This window comes from Mobula birostris, chromosome 27, assembly GCF_030028105.1.
Source record: "Mobula birostris isolate sMobBir1 chromosome 27, sMobBir1.hap1, whole genome shotgun sequence".
In the NCBI taxonomy this organism is placed as follows: domain Eukaryota; kingdom Metazoa; phylum Chordata; class Chondrichthyes; order Myliobatiformes; family Myliobatidae; genus Mobula; species Mobula birostris.
This window is the reverse complement of record NC_092396.1, coordinates 3,950,976-3,976,148: the sequence shown is the minus strand read 5'-3', so window position 1 is coordinate 3,976,148 and position 25,173 is coordinate 3,950,976. Positions and strand designations below refer to the sequence as shown.

The window sequence follows — 25,173 nt, the reverse complement described above, 5'->3', positions numbered from 1 at the left end:
TGTATTTCTACTGTGAATGCCTGCAAGAAGATGAATCTCAGGGTTGTATATGGTGACATATACTGTATGGCCTGTGATAATGAATTTACTTTTGAGTTTTTGCATTTATTCGCACTAAGACGAATCGAACCTCGTGTTCTTTTCCTCTACTTCCTCAGGAGTTTGCGGAGTCATCTACAACCTTGACAAACCTTTATAGAAGTGCAGTGGAGAGAATATTGACTGGCTACATCACAGCCTGGTATGGAAACACCAATGCCCTTGAATGGAAAATCCTACAAAAAGTAGTGGATACGGCCCAGTCCATCACGGATAAAGCCCTCTCTGCCATAAGCAATAAATTCACACATTCATCACACTCTGGCTTAAGAAATTCCTGATCTCTGTTCTAAAGGGACATCCTTGTATTCTAAGTCTGTGCCCTCTGGTCCTAGACTCCCCCACTATTGAAAACATCCTTTCCACATCCACTCTATCTAAGCTTTTCAATATTTGATCGGTTTCAAAGAAATCCCCACTCATTCTTCAAAACGTCAGTGAGTGCACACCCAGCACCCTCAAACACTCCTCATACGTTAACATTTTGACTGCTGGGATCATTCTTCTGAACCCTCTCTGAAGCCAGCACGTTTTCCTAGATAAGGGGCCCAAAACTGCTCACAATAAGCAGTTTGAAGTGTTCACGGTGCAGTGCCTGAGGCAATAGCTGGAGGGGGTGGGCTGGGTTGGGATGTGAGGGTGGGGCACATCTTGCTATTCTTCCTTAAGAAATTCAATAAATGCTCCTAAGTACAAAATAGAGAGAACAGTAAGGAAATATTTATTTTATTTTATCTTTTTAATATATACATCGAACACTATCCAGTACTAGCTAGAAGTTACATGGACTTGTTATCCATACGTTCCTCTCCGCCCAATACAATGGACAGGCTTGGAAGCTGACGAGAGGTCAGCCTGAAAACCCAAGCTTCAGTTACCATCTCCAACGTCCACTTGGGCTCGGACACAAAGGTGTTGACCAACAGAAGCTGGGGCCACTGCATTCAGCTGCCCGTCCTCGGTGGAAGCAGAACTTGGTTAGATCCTACAAGCTACTGTCGGGCACAGCAGATGAATCTAAACTCGTAAGGCTGATGACTTCAAACTGAAGGGCTTCGTTGAGGCCAGAATAAAATATCAGCTTCTACAAGAGGAGAGGAATGCAGACTTCCTTCCAGTCTGATGTACAGCAATGAAGAGGAAACCCCACCATACACAGTCCCAAGCCCGGCTGCAAAAGGAGGAGGGTTGGACGTGGGACCCAGATCTACAGAAACACCAACAGAAGCTCCAAAGACTTCATCCCTGAAAGAGGAAGGATCTTTGAAGATGGGCTACACCTGTGGACATGTTGAAAGACTGGCACAGTTCGTCAGAGTCATCTACCCTGTCGTCGGTGGCCTTTGTCCCAGTGGGGGTGACAGGTCATGTTAAGTAAGGAGGAGAAAGCAGGTCAGTTTCTCTAGACAGCAACCAACAGGTGGAAAGACATCCGGGGAAGAAGCTGTCACTCTCTCTCACACACTGACAACGCCCTTTGTATTCCCAGCGAACATCAGAAGTGCTGGAAATTAAAATAGCATCCGATTTCCACCTGGTACCTGCTCATACGCATTTCTACTTCAGTCACTTTGGACCAGGTATCCACCTCAGACCTGTTGTGGCCACCAGTGGCACAAGTCTTCTAACCTAACACTGGTGTCCATGAATGGCAATGGGTCCCTCCCTGGAGCCAACCTTTAAATAACACACACATCTCCAGCACACGGGGTCGGTGCTGGGCAGAGGTCAAATGTTGCTCACAGTGGCAGCCGAGGCCGTAGACGCAGACATGCGCTCCCTTCTGGAATATCTCTGCTTTCTGACTGAAATGCAAATCAGAGAGAGAGTGAGGTCCACACATTGGACAGAGCAGCACCACGCACCAACCATTAACGTCCTAGCATTTTGTTAAAATCTCAAAATAAACTTTATTCATAATAAAACAATTTATAATAATAAGACCATAAGAAATAGGAGCAGAATTAGGCCATTCAGCCCATCAAGTCTGCTCCACCATTCCATCATGGCTGATTTGTTATTTCTCTCAACCCTAATCTCCCGTTTTCTCCCTGTAACCTTTGACACCCTTACTAATCAGGAACCTATCAACCTCCACTTTAAATATAACCAATGACCTGGCCTCCACAGCCATCTGTGGAAATGAATTCCTCAGATTCACCACCATCTGGCCATAGAAGTTCCTCCTCATCTGTTCGTACTCATTCGTAAGACCAGTGATGTTGTGGGGATGGAACTGGACTCTCTCACGGTGGTGTCTGAAAAGAGGATGCTGTCCAAGTTGCATGCCATCTTGGACAATATCTCCCATCCACTACATAATGTACTGGTTGGGCACAGGAGTACATTCAGCCAGAGATTCATTCCACCGAGATGCAACACAAAGCGTCATAGGAAGTCATTCCTGCCTGTGGCCATCAAACTTCATAACTCCTCCCTTGGAGGGTCAGACACCCTGAGCCAATAGGCTGGTCCTGGACTTATTCCCTGGCATAATTTACATAGTACTATTTAACTATTTATGGTTTTATTACTATTTAACTATTTATGGTGCAACTGTAACGAAAACCAATTTCCCCTGGGATCAATAAGGTATGACTATGACTATGACGCAAGGGACGTCCCTCTATTTTAGGGCAGTGCCTCCTGATCTTAAACTCCCCCACTATAGGAAACATCCTCCTCACATCTGCTCTATCTTGGCCTTTCAATATTCGATAGGTTTCAACAAGATTCCCCCTCACTCTTCTAAAATCCAGCAGGTATAGCCCTAATTACACCTGCGACCAGAATAACATAGAAACATAGAAACATAGAAACATAGAAAATAGGTGCAGGAGTAGGCCATTCGGCCCTTCGAGCCTGCACCGCCATTTATTATGATCATGGCTGATCATCCAACTCAGAACACCGCCCCAGCCTTCCCTCCATACCCCCTGACCCCCGTAGCCACAAGGGCCATATCTAACTCCCTCTTAAATATAGCCAATGAACTGGACTCAACTGTTTCCTGTGGCAGAGAATTCCACAGATTCACCACTCTCTGTGTGAAGAAGTTTTTCCTAATCTCGGTCCTAAAAGGCTTCCCCTCTATCCTCAAACTGTGACCCCTCATTCTGGACTTCCCCAATATCGGGAACAATCTTCCTACATCTAGCCTGTCCAATCCCTTTAGGATCTTATACGTTTCAATCAGATCCCCCCTCAATCTTCTAAATTCCAACGAGTACAAGCCCAGTTCATCCATTCTTTCTTCATATGAAAGTCCTGCCATCCCAGGAATCAATCTGGTGAACCTTCTCTGTATTCCCTCTATGGCAAGGATGTCTTTTCTCAGATTAGGGGACCAAAACTGCACACAATACTCCAGGTGCGGTCTCACCAAGGCCTTGTACAACTGCAGTAGTACCTTCCTGCTCCTGTACTCAAATCCTCTCGCTATAAATGCCAGCATACCATTCGCCTTTTTCACTGCCTGCTGTACCTGCATGCCCACTTTCAATGACTGGTGTATAATGACACACAGGTCACGTTGCACCTCCCCTTTTCCTAATCGGCCACCATTCAGATAATAATCTGTTTTCCTATTTTTGCCACCAAAGTGGATAACTTCACATTTATCCACATTAAATTGCATCTGCCATGAATTTGCCCACTCACCCAACCTATCCAAGTCACCCTGCATCCTCTTAGCATCCTCCTCACAGCTAACACTGCCACCCAGCTTCGTGTCATCCGCAAACTTGGAGATGCTGCATTTAATTCCCTCATCCAAGTCATTAATATATATTGTAAACAACTGGGGTCCCAGCACTGAGCCTTGCGGTACCCCACTAGTCACCGCCTGCCATTCTGAAAAGGTCCCGTTTATTCCCACTCTTTGCTTCCTGTCTGCTAACCAACTCTCCACCCACACCAATACCTTACCCCCAATACCGTGTGCTTTAAGTTTGCACACTAATCTCCCGTGTGGGACCTTGTCAAAAGCCTTCTGAAAATCCAAATATACCACATCCACTGGTTCTCCCCTATCCACTCTACTAGTTACATCCTCAAAAAATTCTATGAGATTCGTCAGACATGATTTTCCTTTCACAAATCCATGCTGACTTTGTCCGATCATTTCACCACTTTCCAAATGTGCTGTTATCACATCCTTGATAACTGACTCCAGCAGTTTCCCCACCACCGACGTTAGGCTAACCGGTCTATAATTCCCCGGTTTCTCTCTCCCTCCTTTTTTAAAAAATGGAGTTACATTAGCCACCCTCCAATCCTCAGGAACTAGTCCAGAATCTAACGAGTTTTGAAAAATTATCACTAATGCATCCACTATTTCTTGGGCTACTTCCTTAAGCACCTTGGGATGCAGACCATCTGGCCCTGGGGATTTATCTGCCTTCAATCCCGTCAATTTACCTAACACCACTTCCCTACTAACATGTATTTCGCTCAGTTCCTCCATCTCACTGGACCCTCTGTCCCCTACTATTTCTGGAAGATTATTTATGTCCTCCTTAGTGAAGACAGAACCAAAGTAATTATTCAATTAGTCTGCCATGTCCTTGCTCCCCATAATCAACTCACCTGTTTCTGTCTGCAGGGGACCTACATTTGCCTTTACCAGTCTTTTCCTTTTTACATACCTATAAAAGCTTTTACAGTCTGTTTTTATATTGCCTGCCAGTTTTCTCTCATAATCTTTTTTCCCCTTCCTAATTAAGCCCTTTGTCCTCCTCTGCTGAACTCTGAATTTCTCCCAGTCCTCAGGTGAGCCACTTTCTCTGGCTATTTTGTATGCTGCTTCTTTGGAATTGATACTATCCCTAATTTCTCTTGTCAGCCACGGGTGCACTACCTTCCTTGATTTATTCTTTTGCCAAACTGGGATGAACATTTGTTGCAGTTCATCCATGCAACCTTTAAATGCTTGCCATTGCATATCCACCGTCAATCCTTTAAGTGTCATTTGCCAGTCCATCTTAGCTAATTCACGTCTCATACCTTCAAAGTTACCCCTCTTTAAATTCAGAACCTTTGTTTCTGAATTAACTATGTCACTCTCCATCTTAATGAAGAATTCCACCATATTATGGTCACTCTTACCCAAGGGGCCTCTCACGACAAGATTGCTAATTAACCCTTCCTCATTGCTCAAAACCCAGTCCAGAATAGCCTGCTCTCTAGTCGGTTCCTCGACATGTTGGTTCAAAAAACCATCCCGCATACATTCCAAGAAATCCTCTTCCTCAGCACCTTTACCAATTTGGTTCACCCAATCTACATGTAGATTGAAGTCACCCATTATAACTGCTGTTCCTTTATTGCACACATTTCTAATTTCCTGTTTAATACCATCTCCGACCTCACTACTACTGTTGGTGGCCTGTACACAACTCCCACCAGCGTCTTCTGCCCCTTAGTGTTATGCAGCTCTACCCATATCGATTCCACATCTTCCCGGCTTATGTCCTTCCTTTCTATTGTGTTAGTCTCTTCTTTAACCAGCAACGCCACCCCACCTCCCCTTCCTTCATGTCTATCCCTCTCCATCATAACGTCCAGTCCATTACCTGATCGAACGGAACTCCTCATCATTTCTGCCTGTGAAAACATAGGAAGGAGAAGCCAGTCACATCAACACCACTGGTTAGGGGTATTACAGAACTACAATACCACTGAATTAAAAGAAAGGGGCAAGCTATTGCACAAATTACTGACAGAACTTTAAACATTTACACATAAATTGCCTGGATCTCTAAGGCACATCAAATAAAAACTGTTGATTCTTATCCAATTCTAAATTCCATTATATTCAGTTTAATTTGGCCTAAAAGCTTCATCAAGCAGAATAGCAAATTATACTTCACATCTAGATACTTGTGCTTGGGCAGCACAGCTGCGTAGCGGTTACTGTAACATTTTGTGGAGCCACTGATTGGGGTTCAATTCCCACCGATCTGTGAGGAGCTCGTACGTTTTCCCCGTGACCGTGTGGGTTTCCTCCGGGAACTTCGCTTTCCTCCCACGTCCCACAAGACGTGCAGTTTAGGGTTGGTAAGACCGCACATCATCAGACTGCATTGGGCGTTGACACAACTGACGCATTTCACTCTATGTTCTGATGTACAGGTGAGAATAGAGTTCGATAATAATGTATCTAAGATTCTAAAAATAGAATCCAATACATCCAGGTGCAACACATTTCCCTTTAGTGAAGAAACCCAAGGTCGTGCTTGAAGATTGCTTACCATCTCACTTGGCTGAAGTATGGAATCTGAAAATTAATAAGGATCTTAAGTAAGAAAGTCAGATTTTCAAACTTTGAGAATTGTCAACCACATGTCTGTACACACTCAATTCAAGGAACAAGACTTTGAAACACAACAGTTGTGACACAATTGTTATCAAGTTGCACCTTTGGACCCAAGCGCAGGATTACACAGAGACTCAAAAGGTTACACAAAACTAGGGATTTTATTAACAAAACAAAACAGCTGAACCTACAAGGTTCTACTTGGGAAAACTTCACTAGGCAAGGATCAGGACAATCGAGCCAACGAGGGATTAGTACTGTCCCTTTAAATACACTCTAGGGCATGAAAGAATCTATACCCAACTTATAAAATCCCAGACTAATAACAAGCTTACCATTAACTATTCTAATAAAAGACAAATGGTCCAAGGATACTTAGTTGGACACCTAGAAAGTCTCGAAGAATTAATTGGAAGTAATCAAATACAATTGCTACTTCAGTGTAATCTAGAGAAGAACAAACAATAACATAAAAAAATCCCAAGGACAACAATACAAATAATTACAATTAATAAAACACAGAGAATACCGAAGTGCAAAATCTCAGAGAGCTCAGAACACTCTGCCGACGACCCGAGGTCGTGATGTAGTACCCTGATCATGGGTGAAAATGCAACTGTGTGATCAGTCCCACACAGCTGAACACTGGCAAAGAACTGGGGAAGACCAGAGCACAAAAGCAAGGATGTAATGGTGAGGCTTTATAAGGCATTGGTCAGATTGCAGATTTGGGCCCCTTATGTGAAAAAGGATACGATGACATTGGAGCAGGTCCAGAGGAGGTTTACGAGAATGATTCTGGGAATGAAAGGGTTAATGTATGAGGAGTGTTTGATGGCTCTGGGCCTGCACTCGCTGGAGCTTAGAAGAATGAGAGGGTGATCTCATTGAAACCTATCAAATATTGAAAGAGCTAGATAGAGTGGATGTGGAGAAGATGTTTCCAATAGTGGGGGAGTCCAGGATTTTGGGACGTCCCTTTAGATCTATATTATCCTTTGGCTTTCACAGTCACATACTTACAGATACTAACTGCAACGTTTCAACAGTAAACCCAACTCTCTTCCTCAGGCTCAAGCTAGTCAAATGACAAGCTCCCAAAAGACTCCCCTTTAGGTACCCTCTCAAGAGAGCAGGGGCTCAATGCTTGATCCTGATTGCCTATTCCTGACTGGTTAGTTTGAACTGACCTTGCTCTGACTGGTCCATTTTTTAGGGCCAACCCTCTTTAGGAATGTGTGGTCCCAGACTGGAGCTACCTTGACACTCTTAGAATCTACATTTAGATCCCCCACATGCTCTGTCTCTAGTGATTCCCTAATCTTTCTCTTGTAGGCATTCCCTTCCTTGCCAAGGATGTTGGCACCATCAAACCTTGGTCTACGTGAGCATGAAAGGCAGTCTGATAACACTGGGGTAGAAGCAGTTCTTGAGTATGGTTGTATGGGTTTTCAAACTTTTGAATCTTCTGCCCAACAGGAGGGGTTGTTGGGAGGTGGTGGGGTAGAAGAGAGAACGACCAGCGGGGGAGGGGTCTTTGAGGGGCTGCTTTCCCACGACAGTGGGAAGGCAATGAGGGTGGAGGTGAAATGATAGAACTGTTTAAAATTGTGAACAGGTTGGTAGGTTAATTGGTCTTTATAAATAATCCCATGATTAGGCTAAGGTTAACTCGAGGGTCGCTGGGTGCTGCAGCTCAAAGGGCCAGAAGGGCCTGTTCCAAGCTGCGTCTCTAAGTAAATGTCAATTTGATAAAAAGAAGATAAACGTCAAGGTCGCGGCTCAGACTTGGATAACCTAGATTAATAAACCTAAATCTGAATCCTATCAGAGAGCTAGTTTGGCGCAAAAAGTTCCGTCCTGTGCATCATTATAACTGCTGTACTTACTTGTTTCTTTAAATACTTACCCCTCCCTCAATTCCCCACTCTGGCCCTTTACCTCTTCCCTCACCTACCTATTACCTCCCCCAGGTGCCCCTTTTTCCCATGGTCCACCGTTCTCTCCTATCAGATTCCTCCTTCTTCAGCCCTTTACCTTTTCCACCAATCACCTCCCAGCTTCTTACTTCATGCCCCTTCCCCTCACTCGGATGCCACCTGATTCGCGGGTATGAGCGATAAGAGAAGGTTGGACAAATCTGGATCGTTTTCCCTGGAGCACTGGAGGCTGATGGGAAATCTGACACAAGAATATAAAATTTATCTTATTTTATTTAGAGGTACACACGGTCACAAGTCCCTCTGGTCCAATGTGAAGTCCAGGCTACATCAGATGAGTCGTATCCTTGTTCAACTGGTACCTGTTCCTATTTTTAATCTTTGCACATACACATGGGTCCATTCAGCACTGAAAATGGTGTTCATTCATAGAAACCACACAGACCACCATTAGCCCAGTGGGAGCAAAATAAGATTAAAATGCAAGGCTTCCGCTGAACAATTCCCTAGTACAAAAAGATAGGCTCTTGACCTCACAATCTACAGTACTGTGCAAAAGTCTTAGGCACATATATACAGTAGCTATGGTGCCTAAGACTTTTGTATAGTATTGTAATTTTATGTATTACACTGTACTGCTGCAAAAAAAACAAAATTCATGACATCTGTGAATGATGATAAACCTGATTCTGAAATGGGTCTCTATTGTGGACTGAGAGTGGGAAGAGGGAAGAGGGCAGGGAGAGGAGAATCATGGTTGGGAAAAGGGGAAGGCAGAGGGGAGGGAGTGGGAAGCACCAGAGAGACATTCTGCAAAGATCAATAAACCAGTTGTTTGGAATCAAATGACCTTGCCTGGTGTCTCAGGGCTGGGTGTGTCTGTATCTGCACCAGCCCTCACCCCGGCACTCCTTCTCCGCCACCTGTCATGCCCCCCTCCTGTGGCGCCCCACCCTCAACATCCTCTGCTCCCACTCTAGATTCAGAAACTTGCTCTCCACTCTACGTTGACAAATACAGTACTATGCAAGAGTCTTTAGGCTATATATATGTGCCCAAGACTTTACACAGGACTGTACCTGGTCATGATCTTGCACCTTATTATCTGCCTGCACTCTATTACTGTAACTCTTTATTCTGCATTCTTGCTTTGTTTTACCTTCTACTACCTCAGTGCTCAGTGTAACAAAATGATCGTGTCGATGGTGTGCAAAACAGATCTTCCATTGAACTTCAGGACTTGTGACAATAATAACCAATTACTCGAGAAGCCCAAGGTCGAAGACCAAATTAAACTGGATTCTCCATTGAGGCCACCCAATTAGTTATCAGCAAGTGAGGTAGTGTGGGAAATAATGTAATGATTTTGGATAAATGTGACCGGTTACCAGCTGGTTACACAGTGAGATGGAAATAACATTGGACAGTCACCTCTCTACTGTTTTAGTGAAGGAATAGGGCTCGAACAAGGAAAGCAAAAACCAAGATGGTGACACACATACGGTCGCAGCAGCATCTCCAGTTGATCTAACCTGCACCCACAACACCTCCTCATTAGTCAAGAAGGCCCAGCAGTGTCTACGTTTTCTGAGGAGACTGAGGCACGCAAGGCTCCCCATCCCGTTCTAACAACTTCCTACAGGAGCACCTTTGAGAGTGTCCTGCCTGGCGTCACTGTGTGGTACAGAAGATGCAAGGCATCGGACTACAAGACCCTTCAGAGCACAGTAAAAATGGCAAGAGGGTCACCAGGGTCTCCCGTCGCCCCCTCCCCCCCACTTGTGACATTTACCGGCAGCATTTGCAGACGAAGGACCCAAATCATTGTTGAGGATCCCTACCACCCATCCCACAATCTCTTTGATCCACTACCATCGGGAAGGAGGTACAGGAGCATCAGGACTAGGACCGACAGACTGGGGAACAGCTTCTTCCCTCAGACTGTGAGAATAATGTTTGTATGTATGTACAGTCAGATGACAATAAACTTGAACTTAAACTTTAGAGTGAGACAGAGATTACCTAGGAGACAGACTACCTACAATTTCATTTATCTCAGCAGCACATTGAATAAATATACACAAACACGTGCCAGTGAGTCACCTTTGCCTTGTTGGTAAAACAAAAACGGGAGCTTCTTCGACCGTTTGAGGTAGAAAAAAGCAGCCACGGACAAAATTAAGAGAGAACTGATAACGAGTGTTCCCAGACACACCGAGGCAGCAATTTCTGGTCCCCCTTTAGTGGAAACAAGAGAAATGAAACCACTTATTTTCAGAGTAAACAAAATGGTGTTTCTAAAGCAACAGTTGTAAACTCTCTAGCATCTGTACACTTTCTCCTTACCAATTTTAAGGATGGTTGGGCCCACAGTGGTGTCGTTTGATACTTTTCCTTTGTAGCTGAAATGCACTGTAACAGAAGCATTAACGAGAGTGAAGTTCATGCAGAGATGATGAAATTGAAACAAAGCTGAAATGAGGCAGATTCATGTTGCAGGTGTAGAGTTTCCAGCCTACTAAATGTTTAAATTAATTAAGCATCCAAGGGAAAGCTAAAACGAAGGGGGGGGGGGGAGGAAAAGAGAGTGGTGATAGGAAAGGTCATGGGTTAAGGTGAAAGGATCAAGGGGAACATGAGGGGGCTGCCGACGGAAGACGTGGATGCAGGTTTGATTACAACATTTAATAGAAATTTGGCTAGGTTTATGAATGAGAGGTGTACGGAGGGATATGATCTAGGTAAAGGTCGATCGGACTAGGAAGCATGGACTACTTGGGCCAATGAGCCTGTTTCTGTGCTGTGATATAGAACATACACCGTTATAGCACAATACAGGCTTTTCAGCCCAAAATGTTGTGCTAACCTTTTAACCTACTCCAAGATCAATCTAACCCTTCCCTCCTGCATAACCCTCCATTTTTCTATCACCCACATGCCTGTCTAAGAGTCTCTTAAATGTTTCTAATAAAAACAATAAGACCATAAACTATAGGAGCAGAATTAGGCCATTTGGCCCATCAAGTTGCTCCCCCATTTCATCATGGCTGATCCATTTTCCCTCTCAGACCCAATCTCCTGCCTTCTCCCCAATATCCCTTTGTGCCCTGACCAGTCAAGAATCTATCACCCTCTGCCTTAAATATACATAAAGACTTAGCCTCTACAGCTGCCTGTAGCAACGAATTCCATAGATTCATCACTCTTCAGCTAAAGAAATCCCTCCTCGTCTCCGTTCTAAAAAGATGCCCCTCCATTCTGAGACTGTCCCCTCTGGTCTTAGACTCTCCCGCCATAAGAAACATCCTCTCCACATCCACTCTATCAAGGCCTTTCACCATTTGATAGGTTTCAATGAGGTCACCCCTCATTCTCCTGAATTCCAATAAATACTGGCCCAGAGCCATCAAACACTCTTCATATGACAAGCCATTCAATCCTGGAATCATTTTTGCGAACCTCCTTTGAACCCTCTCCAGTTTTAGCACATCCTTTCGAAGATAAGGGGCTGAAAACTGTTCACAATACTCCAAATGAGGTCTCACCAGTGCTTTGTAAAGTCTCAACATTACATTCTTGATTTTATATTCTAGTCCTCTTGAAATGAACGCTAACATTGCATTTACCTTCCTCATCACAGACCCAACCTGCAAATTAACCTTTAAGTAATCCTGCACAAGGAGTACCAAGTCCCCTTGTGACTCAAGATTTCTGAATGTTCTCTCCATTAGAAAATAGTTAATACTTTCATTTCTTCTACCAAAGAGCATGACCATTCCTGACACTGTATTCTATCTGCCACTTCTTTTCCCCTTCTCCTAACCTGTCTCATTCCTTCCTTAGCCTCTCTACTTCCTCAAAACCACATGCCCCTCCACCCAACTTCGCATCAGCTGCAAACTTTGCAAAAAAGCTGTCAATTCCATCATCCAAATCGTTGACATATAACGTAAAAAGAATCGGTCCCAACACAGACCCCTGTGGAACATCACTAATCACCAACAGCCATCCAGAAAAGACTCCCTTTATTCCCAATCTTTGCCTTCTGCCAATCAGCCACTGCTTTACCCATGCTAGAAACTTTCCTGTAATATCATGGGCTCATAGCTTGTTAAGCAGCCTCATGTGTGGCACTTCATCAAATGCCTTTGGAAAATCCAAGTACACAACATCAACCAAATCTCCTTTGTCTAACCTGCTTGCTTCTTCAAAGAATTCCAGCAGATTTGTCAGGCAAGGTAGTCCCTTGAGGAAACTATACTGACTGTGGTCTATTTTATCATGCACCTCCAAGTACCCTGAGACATCATCCTTAATATATCTGCTTCTAACACCATGCCCTGGCAGGGCACTTTGGTGTAAGTGGTGGACGTGGGAGGACTTTGGTGTTTGGCGGGTGTGTGGGACCGACTGCCAGGAGTGATGGGAGAGGCAGATACAAATTAAGAAAATATTAGATGGACACGTGGATGACAGGAAAATGGACGATAGGAAAACGGAGGGCTATGTGAGGGGGAAGGGCTGGATTGATTTTAAGAGTAGGTTAAAAGGTCAGCAACCCTTTTGTACTGAGCTGTAATGCTCATTGTTCCTTTAGTTCTAATGAAGTGTAAAGTGTTGCTCTATTGAGGTGGTAAAGTATTGGTCTCAGAATGAGGAAATGAAAGACCACAGTTCCTATCAACAGTCATCAGTGAGCAAACCAACGGGAAGTGACCTGAAGCCCAAGTTAGTAACACGAAGTTTGTTTACTTACAGTTAATGCACGCTGTCTGATTGGCTGATGAAAGTACTGACGTCCCATTCACACACCTAATGCAGGTGGAGCTGCCATTCTTGAACCAATGTCTGTAACAGTCTGACGACAGGTAGTGACTGCTTTTAGACAAGTTGTTCTCACACTGTGTTAATATTTCACTTACCTACCCCACCGTTCGCTCTGCATGCCTCCCTTCCCCTCCCCTCTCAGTCTCCACTTCCATCATCCATTTCCCCACACACTCTGGCATCTTGAAAACCAGCAATTCACAGCAATTTAGTCTCTGTCTCTCTCTCTCACATACTGTGTGTGTGTGTTTCTCACTCTGTGTGCTTGTGTGTGTGTGTTTCTCTGTGTATGCCTCTCTCTGCATCCCTTCCTCTGTGTGTGTGTGTGAGACTCTGTCTCTCAGTGTGCATGTGCACACGCATCTCTCTCTGTCTCAGTCTGTGAATATATGTGTCTCTCCATCTGTGTGCGTGTTTCTCTCTCTCTCTGTGACTGTGTGTATGACTATGTGTGTGTGTGTGTGTGTGTGTGTGTGTGTGTGTGTGTCACTCTGTGTGTGTGTGTGTGTGTGTGTGTGTGTGTGTGTGTGTGTGTGTGTGTGTGTGTGTGTCACTCTGTCTGTCTGTGTGCCATCCGTCATTAAAGACCCCATCACCCAGGACCTGCTCTCTTCTTACTGCTATCATCAGGGAGGAGGTACAGGAGCCTGAAGACACACACTCAACATTTCAGGAAAAGCCTCCTCCCCTCTGCCAGCGGATTTTAAAATAGACACTCCTCATCCTTGCTAACAAGAAGAGGAATCAACGCCTCAATTCTTTCTGCTTTGGAGCTTCTTGAGGCCATGTATCTGAAGCATTGGTTCTGTGCGTCTCTGCACAGGTGCTGCCTGGCTGACCCTGGTACGTTCATTGCTGGGCGATATTGACGGGGTTTGCCATCACTGAAATCGTACCTGAATGACAAAGGCTGCTTTGAGGACAGAGGCCAACCTCATCCGGGAGATCCGCACAGCATCCACCAGCAACAACTGCAGGGATCTGAGGGAAAAGAAAGGTTTAGGGATCAAGAAAGGAAAAAGGCAGACTCCTTTTTGTCAAAGAGGTCAAAGGTTATGGGTTGAAAGCTGGAGGATGGGGTTGATAAATCAGCCATGGTGGAACTGCAGAGATTTGATGGACCTAATGGCCTAATTCTGCTCCAATGTCTCATGGTGTTTCTCCAAAAACCTTACAATACCTCAAACTATTGGATAGACAAAGGAAGATTCTGTTTTACATAAATTAAGTATTTAAGTACACGCAGCAAGATGCCCCAAGCAACGAGACGACACCGACGGGTCTCAGTGATGCCTGTTGAATATTGATGGGCATCCCTGCAGCACTCCTACTTAATTTTAATATTTATTTTAGTTAGACATACAATGTGGTTACAGGCCCTCCAGGCCCGATGAGCCCACACACTGCCAATTACAGCCTTGTGACGAATTTATCTATTAATCCGTACGTCTTTGGAGTGTGGGAGGAAACCAGAGCACCCGGAGGAAGCCACGCAATCCTGGGGAGAGCATACAAGCTCCTTACATAGAGCAGCAGAATGAATCCTGGTCGCTGGAGCTATTACGCTAACCATACATTACCGTGTGCCACCCCCCACCCCCCAGGAAACAGACTGCTATTTCAGGAGACAAACTAATCCCAATACAGGCAGGTTTATGAACAATAAATGACACCAAATAATCACAGGCGAGTCTTTTTAATCAATGCACCACAGAAAGCATCCTATCTGGATGCATCACAGCTTGGGACGGCAACTGCTCTGCCCGTGACCGCGAGAAACTGCAAGGGAGCTGTGGTTGTAGCTCAGCACAACGTAGAAACCAGACCTTCCATGGACTCTGTCAACATTCCTCACCACCCGAACATTCCCTCTTCCTCCCATCGGGTAGAAGATACAAAAGCCTGAAAGCACGTATCACCAGGCTGAAGGACAGCTTCTACCCGACTGTTATCAGACTCTTGAACAATCCCCTAGCACAGTAAGGTAGGTACCTAACTTGACTCTACCTCGACATGGCCTTTACACAAAATGTGCAGTGCAGGGCACAACACAACATTTTAATCTGCATTCTGTTATTGTTTTATCTTGTTCAACCCTGATGTACTGATTTAATAAGTGATCCGTATGGATGGCATGCTAAACAGTTCCCCACTGTTCTTCCATTTTTCTTTCTTCTTCAGTCCTTCATCTCTTCCACCTATCCCCTTCCAGCTTCCTACTTTATCCAACTCCTCCCTCATCCATACACCTCCCCTCTCACCTGGACTCACGCCTCCCCTTCCAGCTTCCTACTACATCCAACTCCTTCCTCATCCACTCACCTTCCCTCTCACCTGGACTTACCTATTCCTTCCCAACTTCCTATGTCATCCCCCCCTCCCTCATCCACCCACGTCCCCTCTCACCTGGATTACCGATCCATTCCCAGCTTACTACTTCATCCCCCCCCCCCAGCTCATCCATCCACCTTCCTCCTCACCTGGACTCACTTCTCCCCTCCCAGCTTCCTACTTCATTCAACCGCTCCCTCATCTACCTACATTTCCTAAACTGAAACTAGAAGTGACGGGGCTTTAGCAGACCTGGCTACTGAGAAACAGTAATTACCAATTAGCTCAGTAGGCCATCATGAAGAGGTTGTAAAGATGTAGTCTATTCAAAGCACTTGGGTAGCTTCCAGCCTGATGGCATATACAGCGATTTCTCTAACTCCAGTCATCTCTTCTCCCTCCCCCTTCTCTCTTTTTTCCATTCCCTATTCTGGCTTCCCCCTTACCCCTTCTCTTCTGCTCACCTGTCCATCACGTCCCCCTGGTGCCCCTCCTCCTTCCCTTTCTCCCACGGTCCACTCTACTCTTTTCTCAGATTCCTTCTTCCTCAGCCTTTTACCTCTTCCACCTAACACTTCTCCCCCCTCCAACCCATCTGCCCCCTCACCTGGTGGATGAACCCGTGATGCAATTTGAGATTGGTCGGTATGACATTGTGGGCATCACTGAGTTGTGGTTGAAAGAAGGCCATAGTTGGGAGCTTAAAGTCAAAGGATATACTTTGTACCAAAAGGACGGGCAGGAAGGCGTAGACAGTGGTATGGCTCTGTTGGTAAGCGATGGAATTACATCTTTAGAAAGAGGTCAGAGAATGTTGAATCTTTGTGGGTGGAGTTAAAAACTGCAAGGGTAAAAAAGCCATTCTGGGAATCATATACAGGCCTCCAAATGGTAGCAAAGATGTGGGTTGAGATTGCAAAGGGAGCTCGAAAGGGCATATAATAAAGGTAATGACACCATTGTAATGGGGGACTTCAGTATGCTAGGGGATTGGGAAAATCAGGTTAGTCTTGGATCGCAATAGAGGGAATTTGTTGAATGCCGACAAGATGGCTTTTTAGAGCAGTTTGTGCTTGAACCTACTCAGGAAGAGACCATCTTAGATTGGGTATTGTGTAATAACCCAGATCTTATTAGGAAGCTTAACGTAAAGGAACCCTTAGGAGGCAGTGATCATAATATGATTGAATTCATACTGCAATCTGAGAGGGAGAAGCACAAGTCATATGTATCAGTATCCTAATCGAATAAAGGGAACTACAGAGGCATGAGAGAGGAGCTTGCCCAGGTGGGTTGGAAGAGGATACTGGCAGGGATGATAGCAGAGCAGAGATGGCTGAGGTTTCTAGGAATAGTCAAAAGGCACAGGATATATACATCCCACAGTAGTAGTAGTTCTCAAAAGGCAGGGGTAGGCAACTGTGGCTGACAAGGGAAGTTAAGGACAGCATAAAAGCCAAGGAAAGAACATATAAGGTAGCAAAAATGAATAGGAAGTTGGATGATTGAGAAGCTTTTTAAATCCAACAAAAGGCAACTAAAAAAGCTATAAGAAGGGAAAAGACGAAATACGAGGGTAGGGTAGTCAATAATATAAAGCAGGATCCCAGAAGTTTTTTCAGTTATATAAACACTAAAAGGGAGGTCAGAGTTGATATTGGACCACTAGAAAATGATGCTTGTGAGGTAGTAATAGGGGACAAAAAAAAATGGCAGATGAACTTAATGGGTACTTTGCATCTTTCTTCACTGTGGAAGACACTAGCAGTGTGCCAGAGGTCAGTGAGTGTCAGGTAGCAGGAGAGAGAGCCATTGCTATTACAAAGGAAAAAATGCTAGGCAAACTCAAAGGTCTTAAAGTGGATAAGTCACCTGGGCCAGATGAACTACATCCCAGAGTCCTGAGAGAGGTTGCTGAAGAGATAACAGATGCATTGGTCATGATCTTTCAAGAATCACTAGATTCTGGCGTAGTCCCAGAGGACGAGAAAACTGCAAATGTCACTCCACTCTAAGAAGGAAGGAAGACAAAAGAAAGGAAATTATAGGTCAGTTATCTAACCTCAGTGGTTAGGAAAGTGTTGGAGTGTATTATTAAGGATGAAGTTTCGAGGTACTTGGAGACTAATGCTAAAATAAGTCAAAGTCAGCATGGTTTCTGTGAAGGGAAATATTGCCTGACAAATCTGTTAAGAGTTCTTCCAGGAAGTAATAAGCAGGTTGGACAAAAGAGAGGCAGTGGATGTCTTTTACTTGGATTTTCAGAAGGCATTTGATAAGGTGCCACACATGAGGCTGCTTAACAGGATAAAATCCTGTGGCATTACAGGAAAGATACTGGCATGGACAGAGGAATGGCTGACTGGCAGGAAGCAGTGAGTGTGAATGAAGGAGACCTTTTCTGGTTGGCTGCCAGTGACTAGTGGTGTTCCTCAGGGCTCAGTATTGAGATGCTGTTTTTCACATTGTTTGTCAATGATTTAGATAACAGAATTGATAGCTTTGTGACAAAGTTTGCAGATGATATGAAGATAGGTGGAGGGATAGCTAGTGCAGAGGAATCAATGCAATTGCATCGGCACTTAGACAAATTGGAAGAATGGGCAAAAAAGTGGCAGATGGAATACAGTGTTGGGAAATATATCATAATGGATTTTGGTAAAATGAACAACAGTGCGGGGTATTTTCTAAATGGGGAGAAGGTTCAAACATCAGAGGTGCAAAGGGACTTAGGAGTCCTCGTGCAAGAGCCTCAGAAGGTTAATTTACAGGTTGAGTCTGCAGTAAAGGCGGCAAATGCAATGTTGGCATTTACTTCAAGGGGAATAAAATATAAAAGAAAGGAGATAATGCTCAGCCTTTATAAGACACTAGTCCGGCCACACTTGGAGTATTGTTAACAGTTTTGGGCCCCTTATCTCAGAAAGGACGTGCTGTCTTTGGACAGCGTCCAGAGGAGGCTCACGAGGATGATTCTGGGAGTTAAGAGGTTAACATATGAGGAGCGTTTGGCAGCCTTGGGCCTGTACTCACTGGAATTTAAAAGAATGCAGGGGGATCTCACTGAAATCTACCAAATGTTGAAAGGACTCTATAGGGTGGATATGGAGAGGATTTTTCCTATGGTGGGGTTACTGGAGGGCACAACCTCAAAATTGAGGGGCAGCCTTTTAGAAAAGAGGTAAGGAGGAATTTTTTAGCCAGAGATTGATAAATCTGTGGAATGCTGTACCACAGACTGCGGTAAAGGCCAAGTCCATGGGTATATTTAAGGTGAAAATTGATCATTTCCTAATCGATCAGGGCATCAAAGGATATGGCGAGGAGGAAGGTGTATGGGGTTGAGTTGGATCCAGGATCAGCCAATGATGAAATGGCAGAGCAGACTAGATGGGCTGAATGGCCTAATTCTGCTCAAATGTCTTATGGTCTCACCTGCTAGCTTCTAGACCTGTACTTCCTCCAATTTTCTTATTCTGGCTTGTCCCCTTCCTCTCCAGTCCTGACGAAGGGACTCAGCCCAAAACATTGACTGTTTATTCCTTGCCGTAGATACTACCTGACCTGTTGAGCTCCTCCAGCATTTTGGGTGTGTTGCTCTATGTTTCTCCGCTGTATAATGTGCCAATAATACAGTTTAAGTCTGTTCAGCTGCCTTAATCAGTCAATTAAAAAAATCAATTACTGAACCTCTGCCCAGTCGTCAAGTGACCCTGCTGATGGAAAAGCCAAATGGTAAAATTTGCATACCGTTAAATGTACGAGAAATCCATTAACCTTGAGAGAGGAATAATGCAGTCAACCACTGAGATTACTCCGTAAATGGCATAAGTGTCTCACAAATTTTGATCTGTTGCACAAGTATCATCATTTGACAAGACATAGGTGCCATCGACAAGGCCAGCATTGGTCAATGTTTCTCAGTTCCTGCCATTTATTCCCATCTCCTTCCCCTTCTTCCATGAGCCACTGTCTTCTATCAGACATCCTCCTATTCTGAGGCTGTGCCCTCTTGTCCTAGACTCTCCCACTGTTGGAAACGTCATCTCCCACATTCACTCTATCGAGGGCTTTCAACGTTCAGTCAGTTTCAATGAGGCCCTCTCCCATTCTTCTAAACCCCAGCACTACAGGCCCAGAGCCATCGAACACTCCTGATATATTACGGATCCATATTACCGTCTCAAGATGCAGTGTCTCAACCAAAAACATCAGCTGTTCATTTCCCTCTATCGATGTTGCCTGACCTGTTGAGTTCCTACAGAATTTTGGCATGTCACTTGGAATATACCACTGTTCCTTTATGAAGGACAGGGGAAGGATATGTCTACACAATTAAATATAGGAATAGAAACTTACTGCTTTTTATAGTGCAAAATTCAGCTGGGCTAAAAGGCCTATTTCTGTCCTATACAGGACAGAACACCATACTCCAATTTTGAATTGGGAAAATGTGCTAATTGAGCTCCAGTTACAGAGTCATGTAGTCACAGAAACAGCCCCTTCAGCCCATCTGGTCCATGACAAACCACTTAAACTGCTGCACCAGGACCATAGCCCTCCATACCCCTACCATCCATGTACCTATCCAAGCTTCTCTTAAATGTTGAAATTGAGCTTGCAAGCACCACCTGTGGGGGCAGCTCATTCCATATTCTCACGGACCTCTGAGTGAAGTAGTTTCCCCTCATGTTTCCTTTAACCACTTCATCTCTCACCCTTAACCCATGACCTCTAGTTGTAGTCCCACCCAACCTCAGTGGAAAAAGTCTGTTTGTATTTACCCTATCTATATCCCTCATAATTTTGTATACCTCTATCAAATCTCATCTCAATCTTCTATGTTTTAAAGAATACTATCCTAACCTATTCAATTTTTCCTTATACCTCACTTACTACCTTTCTTTACTCCCGGCAACATCAGTGTAAACTTTCTCTGTACTCTTTCAAACTTACTTACATCTTTCTTATAGGTAGGTAACCAAAACTGCACACAATACTCCAAATTATGCCTCACCAATGTCTTATACAACTTCATCCTAATGTTCCATCTTCTGTACTCAGTACTTTGATTTATGAAGGCCAATATGCAAAAAGCTTTCTTTACAACCCTATCTACCTGAGACATCACTTTCAAAGTATTACGGACCTGTATTCCCAGATCCCTTTGTTCTACCACATTCCTCAGTGCCCCACTGTTCACTGTGCAAGACCTACCCTGGTTGGTCGTACCAAAGTGCAACAGCTCACACTTGTCTGCATTAAGTTCCATCTGCCATTTTTCCAGCTGGTCCAGATCCCACTGCAAGCCATGATCGTCTTCCTCACCGTCCATTACACCCCCAATCTTGGTGTCATCCACAAATTTGCTGATCCAGTTAACCACAGTATCATCCAGATCATCGATATAGATGACAAACAACAATGGACTCAGCACTGATCCCCGTGGCACCCAACTGGTCACAGGACTCTAGTCAGAGAGGCAACCCTCTACTACCACTCTCTGGCTTCTCCCACAAAGCCAATGTCTAATCCAATTTACTACCTCATCCTGAATGCTGAGCGGCTGAACCTTCTTGACCAGCCTCCCATGTGGGACCTTGTCAAATGTCTTGCTAAAGTCCACGTAGACAACATCAATTGCCTTGCCTTCATCAACTTTCCTGGTAACTTCCACGATAAAACTTTATAAGATTGGTTAGACATGACCTACCACACACAAAGCCATGCTGACTATCCCTAATCAGTCCATGTCTATCCAAATACTCATATATCTTCTCACTTAGAATACTTTCCAATAACTTTCACACTAATGATAGCCTATAATTTCCTGGTTTACTTTACAGCCTTTCTTAAACAGTAGACAACATTGACTATTCTCTAAACCTCTGGTATCTCACCCTTTATTAAGGATAATATAAATATCTTGGCCAGGGTCATGGCAATTTCTACACTTGCCACCCACAAGGTCTGACCAACAACCTTGTCAGACCCTGTGGACTTATCCATCCTAATTTGCCTCAAGACAGCAAGCCCCTCCTCCTCTGTAATCTGTACAGGGACCATGACCTCATTGCCACTTTGCCTCACTTCTATAAACTGTGTCTCCTACACAAACTTCTGTCTCCTGTCTTGCCTCATTCCCTCTCATTGGGACTTCTATGTACTGATTAAGGAAGCTTTCCCGAACACATTTGAGAAACTCTATCCCATCCAGCCCGTTTACAGTATGGGAGTCCCAGTCAATATGTGGAAGGTTAAAATCACCTACTATAACACAAGTGGTTCAGTTCCCTGATGCAATTTTCTGTCAGTTCCCTAACATCAATACTGAATATTGAAAGGCCTGATATGGAGAGGATGTTCACTAAAGTGGGGATCTCTGACCAGAGGGCTCAACCTCAGAACAGAGGGACATCCATTTAGGACAAAGCTGAAAAGAATTTTATTTAGCCAGAGGGTGGTAAATCTGAGGAATTCATTGCCACAGGCAGCTGTGGAGTCCGAGTCATTGGGTGTATTTTAAGTGGAGGTTGTTAAGTTCTTGATCATGTTTTCGGCCAAGACCCTTCATCAAGGCAGAAACATCAACTGCGTATTCCCCCCATAGACGCTGCCTGACCTGCTGAGTTCCTCCGGCAGATTGTGCGTTGCTCAAGATTTCCAGCATCTGCAGAAACATGCATTTCCCAGCAAGCCAATCCGCATACAGTAGAGGAAAAGCAGAATTAATATTTCAAGGCTCAGGATTTATTTATTTCTCGTGGGTAAGTTACATCCCTCGGGGTGTCAAAGGTGACAGGGAGAAGGCAAGAGAATGGGATTGAGAGGGAAAATAAATCTGCCACGATGGAATGATGGAACAGAGACAATGGACCAAATAGCCTAACTCTGCTTCCATGTTTTATGATCTAAAAGGACATCACAGTGGATTGGAACCAGCGTGTACCAACTTCTGCAGAAGTTGAAAGACACTGAAACTAGAAGTGATGGGGCTTTAGCAGACACAGCCACTGAGAAACAATAACTACCAATTAGCTCAGCAGACCATCATGAAGAGGTTGTAAAGATGTAGTCTATTCAAATCACTTGGGTAGCTTCCAACCTGATGGCATATACAGCAATTTCTCTAACTTCCAGTAATTTCTACCCCCTCCTTTTTTCCATTCCCCATTCTGGCTTCCCTCTTACCCCTTCTCTTCTCCTGCCTATCACCTCCCCCTGGTGTTCCTCCTCCTTCCCTTTCTCCCATGGTCCACACTCCTCTCCTATCAGATTCCTCCTTCTTCAGTTTTTTACCTCTTCCACCTATCACTTCCCAGCTTCTCACTTCATTCACTCCACCCACCCACCTGGTCTTAGCTATCTATCACCTGCCAGCTTCTAGTCCTCCCCTTCCTCCCACCTTATTTTCTGGCTTGTCCCTTCCTTTCCGGTCCTGACGAAGGGACTCAGCCCGAAACTTTGACTGTTTATTCCTCTCCATAGATGCTGCCTGGCCTGTTGAGTTCCTCCAGCATTTTGTGTGTGTGTGTTGATCTGGATTTCCAGCATTTGCAGAATCTCTTGTATTCATGGACTATGCAAAGCACTTAACTGGGTACAATATAAAAGTATTATGCCAGACACGTGACTTGAACCAGGTATAAAGTGAGCGAGCAACAGACATCAGTTGCTGGTGAACGCAGCAGGCCAGGCAGCATCTCTAGGAAGAGGTACAGTCAACGTTTCGGGCCGAGACCCTTCGTCAGCAATAACTGAAAGAAGAGCTAGTAAGAGATTTGAAAGTTGGAGGGGGAGGGGGAGATCCGAAATGATAGGAGAAGACAGGAGGGGGAGGGATGGAGCCAAGAGCTGGACTGTTGATTGGCAAAAGGGATATGAGAGGATCACTGGACGGGAGGCCTAGGGAGAAAGAAAGGGGGAGGGGGGAATCCCAGAAGATGGGCAAGGGGTATAGTGAGAGGGACAGAAGGAGAAAAAGAGAGAAAAAAATTATATATAAATAAATAAATAACGGATGGGGTACTGGGGGAGGTGGGGTATTAGCAGAAGTTTGAGAAGTCAATGTTCATGTCATCAGGTTGGAGGCTACCCAGCCGGAATATAAGGTGTTGTTCCTCCAACCTGAGTGTGGCTTCATCTTTACAGTGGAGGAGGCCGTGGATAGACATATCAGAACGGGAATGGGATATGGAATTAAAATGTGTGGCCACGAACGGTTCCTCCTTCGGCAAAACTTCTATTCCTTCGCTGATCTTACTCTGGCAGACTGTCGGCCGAAACAGAGGCTGTTTATTCCCCTCTGTACATACGGCCCGACTTGCTGAGTTCCCCCAGCATTTTGCGAAATAGTTTTGAGTGTGTTGCTCAACAATTTAGGAACAGCTTCTTCCCCTCCGCCATCAGATTACTGAATGGCCCGTGAGCACTGGCTCGCTATTACTTTTTTAATATATATATTTATGTAGTCTGCGACCACAAAACAAAACTCCCTGTTGTATAACACACCTAGTTTTGAGTTAAGACGTATCTTCATCCGCTCAAATCTGTGAGCGGAGAGTACTTGGTTCCAAGAGGAATTTTTCACCGAACACAAGTCTACACCGACTTGCGGAAGTTCTGCGGCCGCACAAACAAAAAACTGAATCCCACCCAAAGCCAAAACTCCATTATCACCTTAACACAGACTGAGGAACGCGGTGGGACTGGTTCGCAATTTCCAACAGAGAGAGTTTTCCCTCCAACTAGTTAGTGAGCCGGGGAGGAGGCGGTCATGGTGGGGGGAGTTGTGCTTACAGACATTTTCAAACACTTCCTGCATTTGAGGGTGCGTCTCGTAGGAAGAAGCACGGGAAGAGAGCGCAACGTACCGAAGACGGCGGCGTCCCGGCCAGGGCTCCCAGGGCGGATCCAGCCACCATCAAGGCGAAAGACACGCTCACGGGAAGGAGGTCCCGTGGAAATTCACGGCCACCCGCCTGAAACACAGAACGGAACTTCACAGACAACAGTGAGGGGGAAAAAACACACTCCGGGCGCAGTTCGGCCAGTGTCCCCATCACCTCCCACAAAAAGAAGTCTTACTTTACTAACTTCAGACATTCGGAGCCTCCTGCAGCGCCGGCAACTCTTAAACCCTTTTCGCACTCGGTTGCTGGGAGACAGCGCTCGTATCATAATGCAGGCACGGCCTTCTCCACACCCCCTTCAAATCAGTTTATGCAACAGCTTCCGCCCCAAATCCTGGTCGCCAGTTTAGGGTAATGTTTCCAAGGGGGGGGGGGGAGAGAGGGAACTGTATTTCCAACTGGAAGGGAGTGGGTAAGAATGTATTTCTGAGGGGAGTGAAGTAAAAACGTATTTCTGAGGGGAGGAGGGAGAATGTATTTCTGAGGGGAGGAGGGAGAATGTATTTCTGAGGGGAGGGGTGAATGTATTTCTGAGGGGAGGAGGGAGAATGTATTTCTGAGGGGAGGAGGGAGACTGTATCTCTGAGGGGAGGGGGTGAATGTATTCAAAGGGGAGGAGAGGGGATGGGGGGAGAATGTATTTCCAAAGGGAGGAGATGGAGGAGAATGTATCTCTGAGGGAAGGGGGTGAATGTATTCCAAGGGGAGGGGGGAGAATGTATTTCCAACCAGAGGGGAGGCAAGGGGA

General features: G+C 44.9%; 1 protein-coding gene across 5 annotated transcripts; it reads right to left on the bottom strand.

Annotated features, from left to right (window-relative positions):
• Positions 1-797: 797 nt before the first annotated feature.
• c27h1orf159 (chromosome 27 C1orf159 homolog) lies at positions 798-24,728 on the bottom strand. 5 transcript variants are annotated; one of them, XM_072244886.1, is made up of 9 exons: positions 24,601-24,728; positions 24,387-24,494; positions 14,079-14,163; positions 13,112-13,213; positions 10,702-10,767; positions 10,459-10,593; positions 6,351-6,376; positions 5,673-5,703; positions 798-1,904 (listed from the first exon to the last, which is right to left on the bottom strand). In XM_072244886.1, exons 1-9 carry the CDS (start codon positions 24,691-24,693, stop codon positions 1,828-1,830), a joined length of 723 nt encoding a protein of 240 aa, XP_072100987.1. In that variant the 5' UTR covers positions 24,694-24,728; the 3' UTR covers positions 798-1,827. The 5 variants fall into 5 exon arrangements, with proteins under 5 accessions (XP_072100987.1, XP_072100988.1, XP_072100991.1 ...); XM_072244887.1 differs by having other exon boundaries at positions 24,610-24,728; XM_072244890.1 differs by lacking the exon at positions 24,601-24,728 and adding an exon at positions 17,386-17,524 and having other exon boundaries at positions 24,387-24,465.
• Between the last annotated feature and the right edge of the window lie 445 nt (positions 24,729-25,173).